The sequence below is a fragment of the Carassius carassius genome, chromosome 34 (assembly GCF_963082965.1).
Source record: "Carassius carassius chromosome 34, fCarCar2.1, whole genome shotgun sequence".
NCBI lineage: Eukaryota > Metazoa > Chordata > Actinopteri > Cypriniformes > Cyprinidae > Carassius > Carassius carassius.
This window is the reverse complement of record NC_081788.1, coordinates 21,587,944-21,607,946: the sequence shown is the minus strand read 5'-3', so window position 1 is coordinate 21,607,946 and position 20,003 is coordinate 21,587,944. Positions and strand designations below refer to the sequence as shown.

At 37.4% G+C, this 20,003-nt stretch overlaps 1 protein-coding gene across 3 annotated transcripts in view; it reads right to left on the bottom strand.

Moving 5' to 3' along the window:
- The window catches only part of LOC132114736 (protein kinase C zeta type-like), a 117,091-nt gene extending 99,526 nt beyond the window's left edge, over positions 1-17,565 (bottom strand). Inside the window, exons 1-4 of one of the 3 annotated variants that reach the window (XM_059523025.1) lie at positions 17,000-17,565; positions 7,654-7,775; positions 6,808-6,897; positions 6,428-6,478 (exon numbers count right to left, since the gene is read on the bottom strand). In XM_059523025.1, the coding sequence (XP_059379008.1) occupies positions 6,428-6,478; positions 6,808-6,897; positions 7,654-7,775; positions 17,000-17,070 (334 nt within the window). In that variant the 5' untranslated portion in view covers positions 17,071-17,565. Of the gene's footprint in view, positions 1-2,020; positions 2,058-2,408; positions 2,791-6,427; positions 6,479-6,807; positions 6,898-7,653; positions 7,776-16,999 lie in introns of those variants that run through there. The other 2 variants (XM_059523028.1, XM_059523027.1) reach the window with 2 other exon arrangements.
- Positions 17,566-20,003: the final 2,438 nt, after the last annotated feature.

The following is a 20,003-nucleotide window of genomic DNA, read 5'->3' as shown; positions in this document are numbered from 1 at the left end:
TTTATTTTGACAAGGAATCAGCATCTTGCTGGTAAAAAGATTATTCTGCGTGGAAAATAATGCATCATATGAATCATGATCAGTACATGAATCAAGCTCAGAATGCCCACGGTTTCTGATGCGGTTTTCCACACATAATTTTTTATTTATTGCTATATGTGGGTTGAGACAAAACCTTGTGAAATCGCTCACAGTCACATGAACATCTCCTCCGTCTTGCCTACACGGTCTCAAAGGAGACGGATCACGTGAGCTCTGCTGTCTTTGCTCCTATTTGTCGTTGCTGATCATTTGCAAAGAATGAAACTTTTTTGGAGTTGTAAGACACTTTCCTATAGCTGCCTGGATCCACCTACACTATTGAAATGACTTTCTCTCTTGAAGATGGTCTCCAGAGTGACTTTACAAATATGGTGAAGAACCAGATATATCTGGGAAGCATACATCATCGCTGACAAGCACCTTAGGCCAGCATGAATTCCAAGACTGGCTTCTGCTGGTTAGTGCTAGCTTGCTGCTGATCTTGCTAGGGACCAGATAGATGCTAAAACTGCTGACTGAATGAAGTTCTTCCTGGTGAAGTTTGGTTGAGCTAGCGAGAAAAGCTGAGGGTGTGGAAGGGGACTTCTGTGGATGTGTTCAAGGGGACACTAGTTCATATCTGGCTTTAGCCCCCATATGATCCCATTCCACCTTTTTTTTATTCCTGTCTACTCTATATCATTGGCTCTCAACCTTTTTGAGTCCATGGCCCCCCAAATGTCCAAAACAATGTTCAAAGGCCCCATGATTTTTCCAACTTTTCATAATTCACTGAATAATTATTAAGGATTGGATTTTTTTTTAATTGTAATGCTTGTTTTGTCTTTTTTATTTAATTATTATTTAAATAATTTTAAATAAACTCAACCTTAGCAGAGGCCCCTTGGTTGAGCACCACTGACCTACTAGTTAAAAGCCAAAAATTCAAGGCCAAGCATTGAAAAACATGAAATATCACAGCAACTAGCTAATGGGACTGAAAGTCAAATTGTAATCGTGCAATGTGAAGGAGAACTGCATCAGTATTCAAAGAACAAATCATCATGCATTTGTTACATGCATAATAATTTGCCAAATACCTTAAAGACACAGCCAGCTTCATATCTGAACTGATTGGCTTCTGCAGAACTAAACCACCATCTACAAAGGTCACTAAATTTATCAGTAATCCGTCATAGATTTGCTAGAAGTATTAACATCACATCAGGGCTCTCCCGAGCAGGCGCTGGTGTGCAGCAGTGGCCATATTTAGATTTATTGCCAATCAATACCGGAACAGGTGGATTATATGACATCCCAACACAGACACTGCAGCTAAAAACAGCAGCATCGGGAAACGTTCTACACACAAACGACTCTAAAACTACTGCTTTCAGTTACTTTATTTGATGGGCTGAAACACCAAGGACAGGTAGAAAACACCCCAAATAGCAACCAATGAGCCAAAGATCCCAAAACGGGCCCACTATGCATCTGACAGCAGGCTCAATCCAACCCCTGATGTGTCTGCAGGAACTTAGGGTAGAAAATCAACTCTTAACGTCATAAAACAAAAGTATCAGGATCTTGGCGTTGCAGCAGAGCACAATTCCCCTTTGTTATTTACCCAGAAACAACTAATGCGAGAGCCTTGAATGTGACTCCTTGTGTCTGTAGTCATGGGAAGGATCATGCAGAGCCTCATGTTTGGGTGCATCGCAACCAAGAGGTGGTGGATAACTGACAATCCACTAATTATGTCAGTCAGACTTAAATAATGCATGAGCATCTATTTAACCACCCTCTTCGGAAAACGAGGGACAGGCTGAAATCGTTCATAATGACATAACTACCACCCGTTCCGAGTCAACAGTCAAAACAGCACATTTCCTTTCGTTAGTGGCCACAAAAACAAACTCCATTTCTTGTGACATATCTGAAAAGAAAATATGCACACAATGACCAGAGATCTTAAGATGTTCCAATACCGTTCACATACCGTCAGCCTTCTTAGGATGCATCGGGTCTCCGGCACCAAGAGGTATGGGAGTGTGTGTCTTCTTTTGAGTGTGAAAGCTAAATGAAAGGATTCTAGCTGCACTTTGGAACTCTGACTAAAGCATGCCAGGTAGGCAGAACGCACACACACACACAAACCCGCACGCAACGCTGCTGCACTCGCCAAATGGGTTCAAACCCGAGTATGGCATTGAAGACTGGCCGTCAAATCACTGCAGGTGTGATGAAAATAAACAGAATGCATCAAACACATATGCATGCACAAGGGCATATGCCGCAAGCTCAATGCCAATCACATCTGCACACAAAAACACCGGCGGTCAGATGGGGAGGACAAATGGAAGAGATCTCGATGGTGCGGTGCTCACCGGTATCTTCCTGTTTTCTGCTCGTTTCAGCACATTTCCCCTGGCAGCCTCCAACGACGCACTGGCAACATCCCCACCTCCCTCGCGGTCTCCTCTGTTCACCCAATCTCTCCTTCTCCTTGTGACTTATTTAATTATTTTCCCCCCTCCCTGCAGTTCTGTCGCTCCCTGCATGCAGTCGTTACAGCTGGCTGTCCTTGTATAGGCTGCGTCCTCGATGATGAACGGATGGATGGAGGGATGTTTCTATCAGGACCGGGCAACTCTGCTGGAAGCCTTAATTGAAATGGGCGACACAGACAAAAGGAGGAAGTTCCTGTTACACAGACGGATATTTTGCTATGGTGCCTGGCTCTGCTCTGCACTCTTCGCCTCTTCTCTCTATTATTTCACTCTCTCTGCCTGTTCTCTCTCTCTCTCTCTCTCTCTCATCCTTTCGTCAGGGTGTAGCTGGGTCCCCAGAGAGCCGGTGGCAAACAGTTGAGGGGCTTTGTGGAAAACATGGCGCGGAGCGGGAGGGTGACTGGAGCGGAGCATCGGCATGGATGGTGAAAGAGCTTAGTGTGTGGTGAATGAGGAGGAGGGGAAGAGGAGAACGGGGGATGGAGTATCTGATAATGGCAGGGACTGTTTGCTTATTAGTGGTCATTTGAACAAACCCTAACTCAAAGTACTACATTTTGTCACTTACTGTGCACGGATATGAATGATACATCATCAACTCATACAGATTGTTGAGGAAAGGCCTTTCTAAGTCAGTTGCATGGTGGATAATAAATTAGGTGAAAATACTGAGTGAAAAAGAAAAAGAATCTGAGTGACATCACATCATAAAGGCTTGGAAGTGGGTTTTCGTAAGCAACCACCTAGAACACCCTAGCAACAGCACAGTGATGAGCCAAAACACTTCAGCAACCATAGCAACACCCTAGCAACCACTTGACAAACAAACACTTTCTTCAGAAAATGGAAAATTATATATATTTGGCAAACTGAAAAATATTAGTCTTCTTGAAATTAAAAAAAAGTCACATATATAAATAAATTTAAAATAAAATATTAAAAATGTACATTTTTAGGGATTAAAACCTTTTAATGTGCAGTAGGGAAAAATAGATATTCATTTTGAGATATTATAAAGATTTGATTTTTTGATTAAAGATATTTTTGACATTAAAATAGCATTAATAATATTAAAAAAAAAATTAAATTTACAATAAATGTGGGGAAAAAATGTGAATAAATGTGCAGTGATTTGTAGATTAGTCAGTAAATGTAAAGTGTAAGTTAAACTTCTCTGAAATAATCCAGTTTTTGATGTTAAACAAACAGTGAGTGTTTGCAGCCACTGACAGAATCAAAGGACTCAAGAGACAGCTGCCAAAACCCTGAGAAGACTTTGAGATCAGTGATTAAACTGACAGGGACCCCTCCCACACACCTCAGCAGAGAGAGATCGAGCTCAGTTATCTGAAAATATGTCTTCCTCACACTGTCAACAACCACCAGCACACAAGGAACGCTGCAGAGCAATATTATTGTCACTTTAATACAACAGTTCACCCAAAAATTACATGTCATCATTTATAACTTCACATTCTTTTAGTCATACACTGTTTCAATGTTTTCATGTTTTTTTGTCCATACAATTAAAGTCAATGGGGTTATTATATGGCTTCAAAAGACTTGGAATATAGTAACTGAAATGCCTAGTCACAAGCCCTAAAAAGCTTTACTTGGATTCTGTGGAAACAGTAATGATCAGTGAAGCAAATTATACCTGAATAAAAGGTTATAATTCTTTGTCCCTACAACACTGTACCAGAGCAGCTCTAGGTTACTGAGCTTTCATGCATGATGTGAATAACTAACCTTACATAGTAATAAGCCCAGAACAATTCCACACAACAGTAGGCAGCTGAACCTGAGGTCTTTACACTGTCAAATCACAAAGTCGCTTTCAATCCCTGTCCAGCGCTGCTGCATCACGCATCAGTGGTGTGTGCTGGACGTCTGAAATGGGGGGCCGAAGTCCCTTCAGGGGTTTTTGTCTAAAAAAATTCATGTTCCTTTTGATGTTCATCTGAGTAAAACACCTTACATCATCAACAAGAAACCACTACTAAAACATTTTGTATGTATAAATTAACATACTACTTATTTAAACCAAAACATCAGGTTGATGTATTTTTTTATTTTTTTATTATATCGTTTCAAAAATAACAACTATACAAATACAGTAAAATGTCATTTTTACACGTTCTTGGGGGAAAAGTCTAATTGCAACTTATTTTTTTATATATAATAATAATAATAAATGCAATTAAAAAAGGATCCAGGTTTGCTGTGCTTGTTTGTAGGGCCCTTAAAATTGTGATCTTGGGATATCAATATGACTAATAATAATTATCATTATTATTGTTGCTGTTGTTGTTAAATTAAATATTTAAAAATAATATATATATATATATATATATATATATATATATTATATATATATATATATATATATATATATATATATATATATATATATATATATATATATATATATATATGAATAAGTTAAGACAGAAATTAAAATTACATTGACCCATAAATATTGTCATTTAAAAAATGTAGTGTAAAATGTATATTATTACTAAATAACAAGTGAAAATATTACTAATTAATTAAATTAATAAAATACATTTTAAAACTGTAAAATGACAATGCAAATTTCATGGCGGACTTAATTTTTATCAATTGTAAATATGCTGACAAAAGCTGGTTTATAAGTGCTTCTCATTACAAGTTTGGGAAGATGTTTGGTGCATGTTATGTTCCCAAATGCACATTACAAACGAAGTCATGCAGCACATGCAGATATGAGTCCATGTAGAGCAGCATTTACTGCAAACCGAGTCGCACTTAAAAAAACACTGGATCATGAGCGAAAAGAATACAGCGTCATGCTTCACTCTGAAAAACACAGTGCATATATTTATTCAATTAAATCGCAGCCTATGAGACTTCATAATCACATTAAACCATATCGAGATTTTGGTTTTATTGCGATTATTGGTCACTTTAGAAAAAAGGTTCTTTAAACACAGTTTTATCTCATAATACATTGTTTTATTTATACTGTCAATTATGTTCTTCTATGAAAAGGCACTATCTCTTGCCTCCTCTGAGAGAACACCCACAAACTGCTGACAAGGAGAGAAAAAAAGGTGGACCAGAACAGAAACAAACGCAGACAGAAAAGTTAACAGCCTGCCACAAGTCATTATGTACCTACAGATCAGCAATCAAAGGGGTCAGACCAACACTTCTCATGTACAAACCACACAAGAACATATTCACAGTGTACTGAAGGCATCATTCAGACAAAGAACAGAAATGCAAGGTACTTTCATCTGTATGTAATGCAAAGCAAATCACACACACTCATAACTACACAAAGCATATTAGGAGCATTCCTCATACACACATATAAACACATGCAAGATGCACCAGGGAACCATTAATACACAGCTCTGTCTCACACACACGAATGATGCAGGCGGCATCTATCATGCCTGTGCCATAGGCAAGGATGATCATGAATTCATAAGGCTTTCAGAAAGGAGCGGCCATACTGTGCATAAGGTCCTGACTCAGCAGTTTAGCCCCGTATGGTCTTCAGGGCAGTAAAAGTGCACATTAACACAGGATTACTGTGCAGTTACCAGAGCGCTATATAGTCCCACTGTGAGTTGCCTTGTTTTTCACCATAAAATGTCACCTTAAGAACAATAAAATGGAATCTATTACCCATTTTTACAAGACCTTGAAGGAATAACTCATCTAAAAAAAAAAAAAAATTACATTATTTCTTCCTCATGTTATTTCAAACACATATAACTTATAATATAATATATATATATCACTTCGGCTTCTTGTATTGAGCGACTGTAGCAGACTGAATGACCACTTTAAGCAAGGAGCACATGAAAATGTTGAAAATGGCAAGACTTTGAAGACTTTCGACTCACTGTCCTCTCCTGGGCACGGCATACCAGGCTTTTCAGGAATGCTTGGGAACACTAGACCGAGAAAGAAAGGCAAAGAGAAATGAGTGTGACTCAGTCCAGTGGTTTCATCTACTGTATTCAGGGTCAGCAAATACACTTAATTGCAAATACTCCGTTTTCTAAAGAAAATTGACTTTTATCAAGTGCTATAGTTGTGTAGTGACCACATGATAATTTGAGTGGTTTGGTGGATTTCCGCTGTGTAGTTTAAATCTGCATTCAGTTATTTATAAATAGATGGATAAAAATACAGACAGAGTCATTCTACTACTAGAACAATTGAAAATGTAGTAAACAAGAGGAAAATAGGTTGATTTCAGATGTTTTGAGTGAATGAGTACCATGCAATAGGAGTCCAGAGCATCCGTTCCGGTTGTAGATCCGGAATGCTTCCTCCAGCTCCATCTGGGATGAGATGGTACACGGGTCACCTAAAAAACAAGACAAGGGAAACAGCAACATAAAAAAAGTTAAATATCAAGGGGAAATAGGTGGCAATATTGCATCTGTTAAAGTAAAGTTTTACTCTCTAAATTACAAATATACTTAACATTTATAGTTGACATTTCTCCCAGGAGTATTCAAACTGGGACCTGGGTAGGGTTTTTTAGTATTATTTATATTCTATTGTATTTATTTTAGTATTATTTATATACAATAGAATTTATTAGTATTTCATATATTCAGTTTTCTTTTTTTTAAAGTAAAGTTAAAATTTGTATTATTTTATATTTAATTTAATTTATAATTTCTTTTTAATAATTGTTTATTTCTCTTTTAGTCTTAGTCATTTTAAAACCTCTCTCTCTATATTTATTTTAAATGAAGAAAATAAATACATACTAAATTGAGGTTGGAGACCTCCAGGATTAGAGGAACACGTAAAATTTTTTTTTTTTTTTAATATAAATAATTTATATTTATTACATTTAAATATAAATCATAAATATAATATAAATATAAATTCTTTATATTTTCTGTAGGGAAATCATCATATTTAGGGGTCCCTGCTATCAAAACTTTTTAAAGTGTCTGATTTAGCTGACGTTCATATCCAAAGTGACTAAAATATTATTAAATCAAATGTAATCTTGTTTATGCAGGTTCCTTGTCTTACTGTGAACGATTCATTGTAACTTGCTCTTTTCTGCTGACTTCAATGCAGCCAAAGTTCAAAGGTCATATACCTTCATCGTCAATCCACTTGAGTGTAATTGGCATCTCCTTTCGGACCCCACACATCGTTCTCACCTCCTCACACACCTCTGTGTATGTCATAGTCAAATCCAAGTCAGAGATCAGCATGTCCCTACAAAAACAACAACAAAAAAGACACTTAATACAAAAAGCACCTTCATGCAGATCTGAGAACAATTAAAATTATTTTCTGTTTACTGGAATGTATTTGGTTACAGGCAAATGATACAAGATTTATGCTTTTATAGAATAAAAGACCAAGGCCTAAATTTTGACTTCTTTAAATGGACACATTCTTGACTAGTCAATTAGTGAATTCAACTAGATTACATTTGTTCTTTTTTTGATTTTAGTAGTTTTAGCAGCAGTGCCATTAACTAGTCGGAAATTTTTTGGGGAAAATATTTAGTTTTGACCATCCCTACCATCAGTGAAACAGAGCTGCTATTTTAATAATAATTTTCGGTAATTGAAATAAAATTAACATAAAATAACAAGTTAAAAGAAAACTAGAAATGTTGACTTGGCAACTACCAAAAATAAATTAATTTAGGTTGAAATACTAAAACTCAAAACTAAATAAAAGAATGGCGAAGGCATCTCTTACCATCTCTTATTCAAAATGTAAGAGCTCTGTAGCTTTAATTTGCAACACTGGCCTGAAACAGTCCCACCACAGCCAAACAAGCCACATCTGTTTGGATACACAAGAGACTTTTCTTTCAAACCTCTAGCACACAGCTGCCTAGTCTGGTCCCTGCCCCAATTTCACTCTGCATAAAGAAAAGTGTTGCCTCAGAGAGAGCCAAGTAGAAGAAAACATGATTTGGGTGGTGTGCTCACAGTCAGTTCAGTTCAGAAAGGGTATTCCAGTGTACAGAAGTTCAACCATATTACTAAGAAATTATTAAATCATCACTGACCTCAAAGTGCCTTCATGGGCATCAGGACCAGGGTGCGATTTGCCGGGTGGGGGGCAGTGTTGGGGAAAGTTACTTTTAAAAGTAATGCCTTACAATATTGCGTTACTCCCTAAAAAAGTAACTAAATACGTTACTTAGTTACTTTTTATGGAAAGTAATGTGTTACATTACTTTTGCGTTACTTTCACGTTACTTTTTAAATATGAGCAGGGCTTGATTGTTTTTAATATAAGAAGTTCTATTTATAGCAAATGTAAAAGCCCTTTCACACCAAAAAGTGTAATGAATAAACCTGAAATGAAATGAAATGTAATGAAAAGTAAATTCACGTCTGTACAGTAGAACACAGGAGAAGAAGGTTCAACACTCTTCAGCAATAAAAAAAAAAAACAATGAAGCACAATTGTTAGTTTATCTAAAGTCCTTTTTTAATTATTAGTATGGTTGAACTGGATCATTAAAGGTCAGCAGCAAAGACACTGTTAATAAAATGGCAGCCATATCACCCTGGAGCCCAAGACCGGTTTCCCACTGAAGCTAAGCAGGGCTGAGCCTGGTCAGTACCTGGATGGGAGACCTCCTGAGAAAACTAGGTTGCTGCTGGAAGGGGTGCTAGTGAGGCCAGCAGGGGGTGCTCATCCTGTGGTCTGTGTGGGTCCTAGCGCCCCAGTGTAGTGATGGGGACACTATACTGTCAACAAGCACTGTCCTTCGGATGAGACGTTAAACTGAGGTCCTGACTCTCTGTGGTCATTAAAAATCCCAGGATATCTTTCGAAAAGAGTAGAGGTGTGACCTCGGCATCCTGGCTAAATTCGCCCATTGGCCTCTGACCATCATGGCCTCCTAACAATCCCCATATCTGCTGATTGGCTTCATCACTCTGTCTCTTCTCCACCAGTAAGCTGGTGTGTGGTAGGCGTTCTGGTGCACTATGGCTGCCGTCGCATCATCCAGGTGGATGCTGCACACTGGTGGTGGATGAGGAGATACCCCCAGACTATGTAAAGCGCTTTGAGTGCCTAGAAAAGCGCTATATAAATGTAATGAATTATTATTATTATTAAAATGGGAATAGATACATTTGTGTTATTTAATATATTTAGTTATTGCAGGTTTGCGTCATATTCTGAGTTTGCATTTCACTGTTTTGATTAATTTTGATGAATACTAAATCTGTTTTGTTTTTTTGTGAGTGGGATGAATTAATGCACATTCACATTTAGTCTAGAACTACAGTAACATCATGTTCACACAGCGCACACAACGCCTCCATACTTCCGATTTCTCCCAATATGGGAACAGGAGGCTTGTCAGTCAAAAAATGGGAATACAAAGTAACTGGCGTTACTTTTTTGAAAAAGTAACTCAGATATTTTCTTGTAAATTAAAAAGTAATGCATTACTTTACTAGTTACTTGAAAAAAGTAATCTGATTACGTAACTCGCGTTACTTGTAATGCATTACCCCCAACACTGGTGGGGGGGATACGTGGGATTTCCCCCTTTCTGGTCAATGTATCCCCCTCAAAGTGATCAGTGCTAGTACACTAGTGGCGAGACAGATCACAAAGCTTATCACGGATCTGTGGTTTGATTAAAGTCAATTTTATTTTAAAATGCATTACTTTGGCTGGCTCTGATATAGCTGCCGTGTGGCCTCTCTGTATTCACCACTCTGCAGACTTGCTCAATGTCCCGCACACGGCGATATTTGATTACACCTCACGAGTAATAGCCTATCATCAACACATGCGAGACGGTTGAAGCAGGGTTCGCTGGGTAGTGGAGTTGCTAACATGGTGACTTTGTGGTTATGTAGTCTAAATGGACTGCGTTTCAGTCATTATAATATTCATTCCGTTGTCTGACTACAGAAACATTAAAATATAATAATAAAAACAGTTTTATTGAGAATTAAATTAAATGGCTAAATTAAATTACAGTAGCCTATGTGAGCATAGGGAGGCAATACAATATGACGCACTTACGTCATAAATATTCTAATTAGTGTATGACGTCATCTAGTTCATGTTCTCATGATTTATTTTTATGAATTAAAATGTTTCAAAACATCCCCCCCTCGGTTTTTTTCACAAATCGCACCCTGATCAGGACTAATGTGTTCATGTGTGGACTCTACATAATCTCATATCTTTCTCTGGGGCCTAATTGCTGCTTTCCCAAGTAATTCTAAGTATTACCTTGATCCTGGAACCACTCAGTACCATAAAGAAAAATATTGTTGTGGTGTTTCCACACCATTTTGTAATGGAATATATGTAACAATCTGCCAGTATATTGTGCATCCCTAATAAAACTACTGTCTTCTCAATAATACAGTAGGATAACTTTTATTCATAACACTAACAAACATTATTACATAAGTATAAACCAGTCTTAACCTAGTTTCTCAGTTAACAGCCTTTGTCATGGCCTGGATTTGATTGAAATAGTGTATTACAGAGAGGCGGTTAAATTTGTTTAATGTTGTTTCATGTTTAACACTCAATCAAACCATTTAACGTTGTTTGTTTCAAGCATACAAATATTTTAAAGCCTACATTTAAAATAAAAAAAAAAAGAATAAAAACCTATAGAAAATCTTCACATTTACAAAAATGTTCTATAAACCAGTGAATATACAGTACCCTCTATAAAAGTCATAAATTAACATTGATTATCAGCAGTTATAAATAATTTTTTACCTAATCATACAAAGAGCTCGTTTCAATTGCATTGTTTTTTGTTTGAAAAGCTAAAGGAAAAAAACACATTTAGAAAAAATAATATATATATATATATATATATATATATATATATATATATATATATATATATATATATATATATAAATCATACAAAGAGCTTTAAGTTGCAATGTTTCTTTTTACCCTTTTCTTAATAAAAAGCTAAAGAAAAATGTACTGTCATTTAAAACCATTAACTATTTAGAGCATTTAGACAATTTCTGTTTTACAAATCAAATCTGTCTACAGACCTCCCACAGTTCTTTTGTATATGGAAAATGTGATGCATGACAAGTCAGATATACTGTGTGAGTGTTTTCTGTGGAGATGAGCTCTGTAGCAGCTTGCCCCTCAGCGGGTGAATCTTCATCATGAGTCCATCATCTGCCACCCTGCTCTTATGGCTCCGTCCGACCCCCACCATCCTCAGCGCCCATATGAAAGTGAAAGGATCTCCTACAGCACGACTCTTGAAAGCCTGATCAACTGATAAATGTTAGGAGTCCCTTGAGCAGATGCCATTTGGATGGCGCCTCTCTCGGCACTGACGCAACTGAAGAGGCAGGGAGGGAAATTAAATTCCAAAGCGAGCCATGTGAAACATTTCTGATTGCCTTTAATAAGTGCTAACCATCCCAGAGGATGCCAACAGTTAAATAAAGTAATTTCAGAGGTGTTAATTTCTCACTCCATATTAAAGCAGAGAGGGGTGGTTCTGAAATAGACAAGACAAATTGAAAAAACAGAAGTGTGGAAATAATGTTATTTGCACTGAATAAAAGAGGAGCGGGGGTGATAAATAAAGAATTTCAGAGTTAATCATATGTCTAGATTTGTGAATGATCACAGTCATCGCACATGCATTAGGCATTTTGCTTTGTCACAGCATAAAAATCACAACTTAAACGTTTGATAAAGGTGTGAGCCTGCAGCCATCACAACTTCAACATAAACTCCTCTGAGGAAAACACTGAGATTCAGCAAACCAAATCCTGAAAAAAAAATTGCAATGGAGATTATAATCAGGGAATTTAACAAATGTCTTTATTTAACAAAGGCAGCGAAACCTTTTTACGATGCATAATAATAATTTATGCAAGAAACATTTACAAATAGTACTGCATGGTTCTATCATGGTGTCTTGGATAGGAATAATGGTTGGAAAGTTTGTTTTTGGATGAAACACTGACCTTTGTGACCCATCCCTATCCAAAATGTTACAATTAATAGTACTTCAAAAATGTCAACAGACCCCCACATTCAGCCATTTCTAAACACAGGAATGTCAAATATAATGATGAACGTAATATATGAAGTTGGAAATTAACACTATTTATTAAATTAATCAAATAGTGACATTACAGATAAATAAATGTAACAAAATGATTTCTATTTTAAATAAATGTTGTTCTTTTGAACTTTACATTCATCAAAAAATTAATATAATTAGGGATTCATGATATTATCTGACCAATATTGGAATTGGCTGATGATAATGGCTTTAAATGTAAATATCGGCATCGGCCTGATATGAAAAATTATGCCGATATGTCTTGCCGATAAGAGGAATACATTAACTCACATGTGCTCAGGGTGTGTTAGCGATTAGATTACATCAGCATTGTGGGTCATTCTTGAAGCAAAGTTTTGCCTGAATGGTGATTAGATTCGCTGTTTTGGATCGCTGCATTTAATCTGTGAAAGCATAAAGTGAGCCTTTGGTGTATGATAGAGTAAACCATAATAGGGCACAGTAGCAGCCTCCCCGGGTCCTAATGCCCTCTCAGTAAGGAGCTTTAATTCCGTAGAGGGCGCTGTTGGCCTACTTTTAATTAAAGGGGTCATACTGTATGATGCGATTTCAAGTTTTCCTTTCTCTTTGGAGTGTTACAAGCTGTTTGTGAATAGATAAGATCCCTATAGTTGCAAAGACTAAAGTCTCAAACCCAAAGAGATATTCTTTATAAAAATTTTAGACTCATCCACACCTTCCTAAAACACCTCGTTTAAACACGCCCCCACATGTCTATGTCACGATGTGGGATAACTTGCATAACGCCGCCCAAATGTTCACGCAAAGAAAGAAGGAGTAACTTTGATTCTCGCTGTTGCCGCAGACTAACCAAAATTAAAAATAATTATATATTTTATCGGCAACGTCTATTGGCCAAAATTAGTTGAAAATTACTGGCATATCAGATATTGGCAAAAATCCAATATCATGTATCCCTAAATAAAATGCGTCATGGTTCACACAAAAATATTAAGCAACACATCTTCATAATAATAAGAAATATTTCCTGAGTATCACCAAATAAGAATGATTTCTAAAGAATCATGTGACAGGAGTAACAGTTATTAATAATAATAAAAAAATTAAAAAAAATAATTTTAAATGGCAATTTAAAAAAAAACTTTTAATAATATTTGACAAGATTATCGTTTTGTAGTTTATGTTTAATCAAATAAATTGCAGCTTTGATGAGCAACAGAGACTTAAAATAATAATAAAAATAATACATTCTTGATTAATTCATTAAAAAAATTACTGTCACAAAAAGAGTACAGAATTCAAAAATGTTCTGTTTGGCAAAATTCCACGACTGAACAGAGGTTCCAGAACTGTGGCGATTCTGAAACTTTCTTTTCGAACTAAATCATCTGCTTTTTTCTGGGGGGGGGGGGGGGTAGTTTTGGGTTTTTAACAGCTGTAGCTCATATGCATAGGCTGAATCATCGTGAACACATCCTGTTCCTTTCTGATTGAGTAACCACCAGACTCAACCATAAAAGACACCTGAAACAGTACAACTAGCCCCTGAGAAAGCCCACACAAGAGATTTTAAACAACGCCCTGTCTACAGAGAATAGTGTCATTAGGTTCAGAACTGGATACACAGTATATTCAAATTCATACCGACCAGATTTGCATGAAGAGAAAGGCTTATAATGTTAAGTCTGTGTTATGATGTTACTGTGCTTTAAACTTAGCACTGAAATTTTAGAATTCAAATTCACAGAGTTCAAGGAATTTAAGGCCTATTCACACTCAATGTTTCTTCTCAGCAAATTCAGACAACATTTCTGAAGTGCATTCAGACGTCTCACTTAAATGCGTTAAAAAACAATGTCATTGGTAACATGATAACTGTGATAATATTAAAAAAGTTTCACTTGTGGTTTTATGACCAGTGAGCCTTATCTACAGTGCTCTCTGTGTGGTTGCTATATCAAATCAAATCTATAGTCCTGGACTATAGTTCAGAAGTGGAAATGGAAATAAGAAATACTTGCCAAGTTCAATTCCCACTTGGCACGGTAGGCTGCTGATGGTTCAGTAAAGTGTTTACACAGTTTCTGACATTGTTCAAAGTTAACGATTCAGTGTATTATTAAGATATTAAACTGATGGTTTGTTTATGGTTAATTATGTAAAAATACCATAAAATCTTAAGTTGTGGGGTATATTTTTAGCAAGGGCCAAAAAAACATTGTATGGGTCAAAATTATCGATTTTTCTTTTATGCTAAAGATTATTAGGATATTTAGTAAAGATCATGTTCCATGAAGATATTTAGTAAATTTCCAGTTACATCTATTTACAGTAAATATATCAAAACATAATTTTTGATTAGTTTGATTAGTTAAACATTGCTAGTAATTAATTTGGACAAATTTAAAGGCGATTTTCACAGTATTTATATTTTTTTGCACCCTCAGATTCCAGATACTCAAGTAGTTTTATCTCTGCCAAATGTTGTCCTATCCTAACAAACCATACATCAATGGAAAGCTTATTTATTCATCTTTCGGATGATGCATAAATCTTAATTTTGAAAAAATTACACTTAAGACTGGTTTTGTGGTCCAGGGTCACATATGCAAAATTATTGACAAGCAAAAAGTATTTCTGATCAGCTAAAAACAAAAAAAGTCCAAGCCTCACCCCTGACACTTTTTATCCTTTGCATAGCACAGGGCTGTCAATGAGACACCATAGGGGCATTTTATGCATGGTAAAACAGCCTCAAAGCACTTTTTATCAGCATTACAAACTTCTGTCTATTCAAAATGTGCAAAGCTACCAAATGTGACACTTCCAGTGACTAACAGTGTCAACAATGCTGGGTATCCAGTAATTCCCCCTTCTAAGATGAGCTATTTAAAACAGTCTAATCTCTCTGTTGATTGCTCAACAATGAATCGTCTTGGGCTGAAACCTAGAGGCCTATGCTCAAATAAACAATGCCTGGATTCTGTGATAAAGTGCCATTGTTGTAGCTTATAACTTGTTGCTAGGCAACTGACTGGCTCAGGTTCGCAGCCTGTCATCAAAATTTCTGTCCCGCCTGGTGTTAACTTCCTCTAAAACATTTTTAGAAGTGGGAATCACCAAGGCTTTCAAAACGCTCCAAAAAGCCTGACCCAAATTCAGTGAGCCATTTACACACTAATGTAAGAGAAATTCACACTTCCAGACACTGAGGAACTCTTTACTTCCTACAGCAGGTTTACTGGCATGCCATCAGATAATTGCGCTCTTGGATCAAAAGTCTACTGTATCTCCACCCACTGAAAAAGCAGGACATACTGTAATATGTAAAGCACATCTATGCAGTTAAAAATTTAGCATTATCTCATGCTTCTATCTACAAAATGCTTATACAATATAAATTTTCTGAAACAACCAATCTAGAGATAAGTATTAATATAACATAAAGTGAAGAAACTATGTTCCTCATTATTTGATCACCCAAATAAGTCATGAAGTTAAATACTAGATTTCAAACAAAAGAGTAAAATACAATCATACACAGCTGATTTCATTTTTCTCCATGTAAAATAGCATAAATATTACCTAAATGACCAAATTTGTTCGGTACCTTCTCCTTTAATTTATGGTGTGAAAGTTAATATTACTACCAGTTGTCACCAAGATAAGGGTTAAAGGGATAGTTCACCTAAAAATGAATGAGGGTGAGTAATTGATATTTTTGGTTCATAGAATTTTTAATAAATAATGAAAGATTTGTAATTTTTGAATTAATTCCTTAAAGGGAAAGTTTACCCAAAAATGCAAAAAAAATTATATCATAATTTACTCACCTTTATGAATATCTTTCTTCTGTTGAAGGCAAAATAAGATTTTTTTGAAGAATGTTGGTAACCAAAAAGTTACTGGTAGCCACCACAGTATTTTTTTTTCCGATGGCTGCCAGCAACTATTAAGTTACCAACATTCTTTAAAATATCTTCTTTCAGCAGAAGTAAGAAATTCATACAGGTTTGGAACAACATGAGGGTGAGTAAATCAAGACAAAATGTTCATTTTTTTGGGTGAACTTTCCCCTTATGAATACTATTACGACTTAGACAAAGAGGTTTCGAAGTGAATCTATATCATTCACATTGTTGAATAAAGGGTGGGTGTATGGCGTTATTTATCACCCGCTGTGCACTGAAGCTGTTCGTCTTTGAGTGATGATTTGATTAATAACAATGATTCATGGTGAAGTATTAAAACATTCAAGATGTCGTAGTTTGTCAGGTGTGGGAGTGCTATTGCATTAAACTGCCGAACGCCAGGCATATTCCGACCTTTGACGTCGCAGCAAAGCAGGCCAACTTTAAACATTAACCCTGTGAAAGTTTCCAACACTTACCCTCCGTAATGCGCCTTTACTTTCACATATCCCGAGCGCAACTCCATCATCGATCCGTTACTGACAGGCATGACTCCAAAAGTCTACAAATAAACAGGCTCTGTGTGTTAGAAGATATCAGATGTACAGTGACATAATTCCGAATGAACCGTGTAAGTGGCCCATCTTGTCCGTAATGCTCCTAATGTCACGTCACCGTTGAAATGATCCATATCGCGAGCGCTTCGTTCAGCTTCTTTCCGGTACTCCGGCTTTTACGGTGTCTTTGCTGTGGTTACTCATAGGGGCGGAGAGACACCGAAGTATGGCTACTTCCAGGTCTGGACTGGCCTCGGAATCCACCTGTTGTTCGCCTACGCTGCCGTGGGACACTCCATGCATTTTATGAGGCGCTGTCGCGAGGACATTTTCCAAAGTACGCTTTACAACGTCATAATAGAACAGCGCGACGGTTGCTCTACTATAATAATAGTATTATTCCATCCGCCGTGACGTCAGCGAAGAACGTGCACGAGTTGTTTGCAGGTGGATAACGGTTTGCATTGTGTGGATCCAGCAGGTCTCGCTCTCGTTTTCTCTCTCGGTAGAGACTGAATGCTTATCCAATTAAACAGAAGTACAGTCGTGGCCAAAAGTTTTGAGAATTACGTAAATGTTAGTTTTCAAAAAGTTTGCTGCTAAACTGCTTTTAGATCTTTGTTTCAGTTGTTTCTGTGATGTACTGAAATATAATTACAAGCACTTCATACGTTTCAAAGGCTTGTATCGACAATTACATGACATTTATGCAAAGAGTCAGTATTTGCAGTGTTGGCCCTTCTTTTTCAGGACCTCTGCAATTCGACTGGGCATGCTCTCAGACAACTTCTGGGCCAAATCCTGACTGATAGCAACCCATTCTTTCATAATCACTTCTTGGAGTTTGTCAGAATTAGTGGGTTTTTGTTTGTCCACCCGCCTCTTGAGGATTGACCACAAGTTCTCAATGGGATTAAGATCTGGGGAGTTTCCAGGCCATGGACCCAAAATTTCAACATTCTGGTCCCCGAGCCACTTAGTTATCCCTTTTGCCTTATGGCACGATGCTCCATCGTGCTGGAAAATGTATGTTCTTCACCAAACTGTTGTTGGATTGTTGGAAGAAGTTGCTGTTGGAGGGTGTTTTGGTACCATTCTTTATTCATGGCTGTTTTTTTGGGCAGAATTGTGAGTAAGCCCACTCCCTTGGATGAGAAGCAACCCCACACATGAATGGTGTCTGGATGCTTTACTGTTGGCATGACACAGGACTGATGGTAGCGCTCACCTTTTCTTCTCCGGACAAGCCTTTTTCCAGATGCCCCAAACAATCGGAAAGGGGCTTCATCAGAGAATATGACTTTGCCCCAGTCCTCAGCAGTCCATTCACTATACTTTCTGCAGAAGATCAATCTGTCCCTGATGTTTTTTTTTTGAGAGAAGTGGCTTCTTTGCTGCCCTTCTTGACACCAGGCCATCTTCCAGAAGTCTTCGCCTCACTGTGCGTGCAGATGCTCTCACAACTGCCTGCTGCCATTCCTGAGCAAGCTCTGCACTGGTGGCACTCCGATCCCGCAGCTGAATCCTCTTTAGGAGACGATCCTGGCGCTTGCTGGACTTTCTTGGACACCCTGAAGCCTTCTTTACAAGAATTGAACCTCTTTCCTTGAAGTTCTTGATGATCCTATAAATTGTTGATTTAGGTGCAATCTTAGTAGCCACAATATCCTTGCCTGTGAAGCCATTTTTATGCAACGCAATGATGGCTGCACGCGTTTCTTTGCAGGTCACCATGGTTAACAATGGAAGAACAATGATTTCAAGCATCACCCTCCTTTTAACATGTCAAAAGTGAAAAGTGACGTGACATTCAGCCAAGTATGGTGACCCATACTCAGAATTCGTGCTCTGCATTTAACCCACCCAAAGTGCACACACACAGAGCAGTGAACACACACACACACACTGTGAACACACACCTGGAGCAGTGGGCAGCCATTTATGCTGCGGCGCCGAGGGAGCAGTTGAGGGTTCGATGCCTTGCTCAAGGGCACCTAAGTCGTGGTATTGAGGGTGGAGAGAGCACTCTACATGCACTCCCCCCACCCACAATTCCTGCCGGCCCGGGACTCGAACTCACAACCCTTCGATTGCAAGTCCAACTCTCTAACCATTAGGCCATGACTTCCCCAAGTCTGCCATTCTAACCCAATCAGCCTGACATAATGATCTCCAGCCTTGTGCTCGTCAACATTCTCACCTGAGTTAACAAGACGATTACTGAAATGATCTCAGCAGGTCCTTTAATGACAGCAATGAAATGCAGTGGAAAGGTTTTTTTGGGATTAAGTTAATTTTCATGGCAAAGAAGGACTATGCAATTCATCTGATCACTCTTCATAACATTCTGGAGTATATGCAAATTGCTATTATAAAAACTTAAGCAGCAACTTTTCCAATTTCCAATATTTATGTAATTCTCAAAACTTTTGGCCACGACTGTAGGTCGGTGAGGGAAGAAACAGTTGTGCTCGGAATGATGCACGTGGACGGGCTGAAAACTACTCCTGAACTCCTGCACTTCTTAAGAAAGATGCAGATATAGCCAGTTGACTATAAATAGTTGAATAAACCTGTTTTGGTCATCATTAAAAGTAAATTTTTAATATTTATTATGTAATTTTATTGTTATAAAATTTTTACTTTAATATTATTAAACGAGAAATATCATTAGTGATGACCTGGTTCAATAGTGGGTTCACCCCCTCAATGTCTAAACTATGTAAATATGGGACCTAATGTAATTAAAATGAAGAAAATGATTTAGAAGTTGCATGATTTGAATAGGGAACGTGAACTCAACAAGGAACAAGCTTGTTTGAGCTGTTGACCTCGTGTTTTTCGGGTTAAAATCTCTAGTAACATATTTGCATGACTCATGACTGTTTTTAGCATTCATACTTTGAAGCTTTGTTTGACTCCCACC